The 4,464-nt window shown below is 37.1% G+C and overlaps 1 protein-coding gene across 1 annotated transcript; it reads left to right on the top strand.

Annotated features, from left to right (window-relative positions):
- Positions 1-2,337: 2,337 nt before the first annotated feature.
- LOC122049385 lies at positions 2,338-3,671 on the top strand. The gene is made up of 3 exons (XM_042610771.1): positions 2,338-2,655; positions 2,939-3,090; positions 3,159-3,671. The coding sequence occupies exons 2-3, from the start codon at positions 3,004-3,006 to the stop codon at positions 3,606-3,608; spliced, it is 537 nt and encodes a 178-aa protein (XP_042466705.1). The 5' UTR covers positions 2,338-2,655; positions 2,939-3,003; the 3' UTR covers positions 3,609-3,671.
- Positions 3,672-4,464: the final 793 nt, after the last annotated feature.

Below are 4,464 nucleotides of genomic sequence, written 5' to 3'. Positions count from 1 at the left end.
GATTGATCAATGAAACATAGACCGTGTCATCCTCTTATCAATCTTTGTGTTTCTTGATCTCCAAGTAGACACACTCAAACAAATGAGCTCAATATCTCATATTGACTCATTTACGCATGACTATACTTTCTTGTGTCCTACTAATTAAGGGGTCCACAGATATCATTTTCGTCATATGGAAGGGATAGATCCCATCTACATCACTCACATCCCTTCGCATAATTTATTGCATACCCAGTGATCGACTTTATAGTCCACCTGTTACGGGTGACGTTTGATGATACCAAAGTATACAACTCATTATATAGGGAACCGTAGTGACTTCAGGTCTAAGGACTATTCATACCAATAGTCACATGAGAATGTTTATGACATTCATACGACGATCCATGAAACATTCTCATGACGGGTCATTCAATACATATTCTCTAATATATATACTCATGTGTCAATCTGATATCTCATATCCATGACTTGTGAAATCAAGTCATCCATTGACTTACATGTTAGTCTCAATGTATTAATATTGTCCTTGTATATTAATGCTCGACTAAGAACAGTTAAGAGTAGTGTTTTCAACAATATCTCACTATCAATTCAACTAATTGACATACTGTAGATAATAATCTACTACCCAAGGACATTATTATACTTATTCAATTGGCACTGAACTGAAATAAATATAATAATCAACTTTGTTTTTTATTAATAATGATATATGATATAAAATGAGCCTTTTATAATCATCTCATAATTAGTACTAGGGTTAATACTAACATGTTTGGAATATTATAGTGCTCGAGAAGTCACGATACTCAAGAATGGAACCGATAACGTAGGTGTATCATGCTGACAGGACACCCGCTTAATACCCGACATCATGTAAAATATTAAAAATAAATAGATAGTTATGGAAGAGTAAAATATATCAAAAATCAAAAGTGGGAAAATGAATGCCGCTGGCTTAGTTTGGTCGTAAGAATGTAGTTTCTAACCAATTAGGATTCCTAGAGAATACCAGGATTGAATTAATGGTGAAGCTTGAAAAACAAAGAAGGAAAATGAATAAGTTTTATGAGACGAAGTCATCAACCAACCTTTTGCGTCGTTTCATAAAATAATATACATTAATATAATGTGATGGGCACATCTGCCTCGGCCGCTCGGCGGATACCGCTGTTATTTGGACCACTGGTGGTGGAGCCGCCCCACCTACGGCTGCGCCACCCTTCGCCGGCAGCGCGTGCGCCCATGTCGGCCTTCTCTCTCCTCTCCCGGCCCTCCTCTGCCTATTAAAATCCAGGAGATAGAGTCACTCCATGTGATGTGACGACAACTGATCAAAGAAAAAACATAGTAGAAACAGTGGAAAGGAGAGAGGGAATAATCAGTGAAGTGATGATGAAGAATTCTTGTCGTTTTCAATTCATTTCCAGTTCATATTTGATGGTCCCTCTCAGCTCTGCAATGTCCTGCTCATTTATTGTTTCTTTTCAGACCTTTCAAGGCATGAGCTAAGATTTTTCATTTTTGTGTGTGTTTGTTGACCTAATTGAACCTAATACAAAGTGTAAATCAGTCCTGCTACAATGACTTCAGATAGTTATTAAGAAACTTTATTGCACTCGAATAGCACAATTTCACACTGTTCCACTCTCATCATTGTTGGTCGACTATGTTAATCGAATCCCTCACTTTTATTGTATTCATGTCACTGTCTTAGCCTATCAACTCTCATATATTTTTGGACAATCTCTGTTTTAAAATTGTTGGCTGTAGGAGATAATAAAAATTATTGAATTGAAAAAATTTAGTCTGCTGAGATGGATTTGACCTGCCGAACCCTAGGATGATGAGTTGAAAAGATTTAGCCGAGAAGGATAAGTTAGGAGGTTGAGCTGCCGACCATGGAGCTGTGCTGAGCATCGACCAGTCCAATATTTGACATGATAGGTCATGTTCATACACGAGTTAACTAGGTTCAGCACAATCCGAGTTCTGAGTTTGCCCCCTTACATGCGCGCGCACACACACAAGGGAGTCTCTCATATAAATTTAGAACATCTATGATTGTAATTCAATATAAATCAATCACATTGTCCTAAAACTCTCAATGTGGAAGTGGAGTTTCATCCATTGTTTTTTCTAAATGTGAGATTAAAATTTTCATTTACTTTCCAAAAGTTGTTCTCATATAACCTTGAGGTCACGAATTCGAATCCTTGAAATAGCCTCTTGTAAAGTGCAAAGCTTAGTACAATAGACCGAATATGATCTATTCCTTGAACCTCACACTGTCCTTTATTTTCTATGTGATGGAGTAATCCTTCACTTTAATGGTTGCTGCAAATCCAGCAGCCATATGATCTACCATGGCAAACTTATCTGTTAGTTTGTTGTTTCTGCCCCCATTGGGTGTCCTGTAGCTTTCCTTTAAATTATTAAACTGTTATCCTCAGGCATCTTTTTCCTTAGCTATTGTGATTTGTTTGGCATGCTCATGAGAGGCCATTAAAATATTCCAGTGAGAGTTTGCCTGGGGAATCTTAATCTTCCATCTGCCATGACAGATTTATCATTCCAAGCAAGTCATGGCTTCAAGTTGTGAGAGAAACTGAGGATCTGCTGAGGAAGTTGGCTGACAGAAGAACTCAGGTGAGGATTCATTCTTCCAATTCTGCATGGAAGGTTTTTGAGTTCTTTGAGTGGTTCTTCAGATGCCTTCTTGGCTTTTACCTTTCATGTTCTGCCTCATAATCATTCTTCTTGTTTTGAAGAATCTGCCACAGATAGAAAAAGAGTAGAGATACTGAAATAGTTGAACAAAAAAGTGATCAAAATCTTTGTTTTGAAGTCAAGTCAATTTCAAACACTAGAGAATCTGCTGTCGTTCTTGAGATACATATTATGTTGATTGTGCATCTGCAATTTTTCACAGATAAGTGAATCCTTGTTTGAGATCGTTTCTTGGAAGATTTAGTCAACAACCTCCAAATTCGGTCGATGGAAGGATTTCTCCATCAGGATTACAAAGAATGCATATCAGTGAAGAAGGTGATGCTGAAGCAGGAAGAAACTTTCAGGCACCAGGTAGAACTGTCTTCCTCTTCTGATTTGAACTCTGATAGACAATGAAATTGACATAAGTTCTGATCCAGGTCCAAGAACTTCATCGCGTGTACCGAATTCAGAAATTGTTGATGAGAGATACACAGCCAAACTGCAAGTTCTTGAGACAAACAGATCGAACTAGCTCAGGCAAAGGGACACCTGAACACTATAAAGAACCAAAGCTTGATCCGGATGAAGAAAGTAGTGACTTGGAGCTGACACTTGCTACTGGAAGCAGTACAAGCCAATGGAAGAAGAGAAGTGCTTCATATAATTCACACTCTGGATCAAGTTTCTCTTCAACCTCAGACGAATCGGCCGGTAGGAAGCTGAAGAACAGTGACTGGGTTGTGCCACAAGATTTCGGGAGATTCGAAGGCAAAAGGAAGAGTGCAGGTCTAAAGATTGAGAAAATGAGACAGCACGAACTGAATCAGCCTTCTTGGCTCTTCCTCTGTAATAAGCGACACAGCATGGTGACTTCTTTAGGATTGTAATGAAAGCTTGAAACGTATTACAATCAATTCTACAATGTTGAAAAACATAGCTATGCGAACAAACTGAGGCCAAATCGAGCTTGCTTACGTATTTAATGTTGGAAAATTGGTTTGGTAACCATCAAGGATAAGACGGTTATTTTACGAGTAGATCATCTTAAACCAATTTCTCGAGTGAATGAGAAATTAATATTTAATGAAGGGTTGCTCCGGTATGATCGGACGAAAATTTAATTCGCATACGAGTTGGATTCATGGATGAACATCAACTCGAATATGTGGAACTATTGAGGGTATAAAATTATAATTAATTTTATTGATTGATTAAAAGATTAATCATTATGATATTAATTAATTAATATTTACAATAGATTAAGTAAATAGTTAATCATATTAATCAATTAAATTAATTATAATGAAAAGGTTTAAGTGAAAATATTTAAGTGAAAATGTTTAAAGGAAAAGACATATCCCATATCCTTTCACCTCTTGGAAGAAACCTTTTACCTCTTGAGAGTAACACTTCATCCTTATAAAATAAACATCATTCCTTCTGTTGGATCGATGAGTTTCGCTAGGGGGGGGTGAATAGCGATTTAAAACTTTAAACGAGTAAGCAGCGGAAAAGTGAAAACAATAACAACACTAACAAGGGTCGATTTACTTGGTTCGGAGCCTTCAACGACTCCTATTCCAAGGTCTGCACTCGTTGAGTGCTTTCGTTGGACAATAACTAATAATTCGAACAATTATTACAAATTAAATACAAGAATTATTTAGAGAAAATAAAACCGACAATGGAAAATGAAAAACAGAAAAAGAAAAAGCACTTGTCGGAGAGTCTTTGTAGCGTCGC

The sequence above is a fragment of the Zingiber officinale genome, chromosome 2B (genome assembly GCF_018446385.1).
Source record: "Zingiber officinale cultivar Zhangliang chromosome 2B, Zo_v1.1, whole genome shotgun sequence".
In the NCBI taxonomy this organism is placed as follows: domain Eukaryota; kingdom Viridiplantae; phylum Streptophyta; class Magnoliopsida; order Zingiberales; family Zingiberaceae; genus Zingiber; species Zingiber officinale.
The sequence above is the reverse complement of the archived record's forward strand: the minus strand, read 5'-3'. Positions and strand labels throughout refer to the sequence as shown.

Coding starts and splice junctions, on each gene's coding strand:
- LOC122049385 (XM_042610771.1), top strand. CDS start 3,004: ATGGAAGGATTTCTCCATCAGGATTACAAAGAATGCATATCAGTGAAG. Junction 3,091..3,158: donor AAGAAACTTTCAGGCACCAG/GTAGAACTGTCT, acceptor GTTCTGATCCAG/GTCCAAGAACTTCATCGCGT.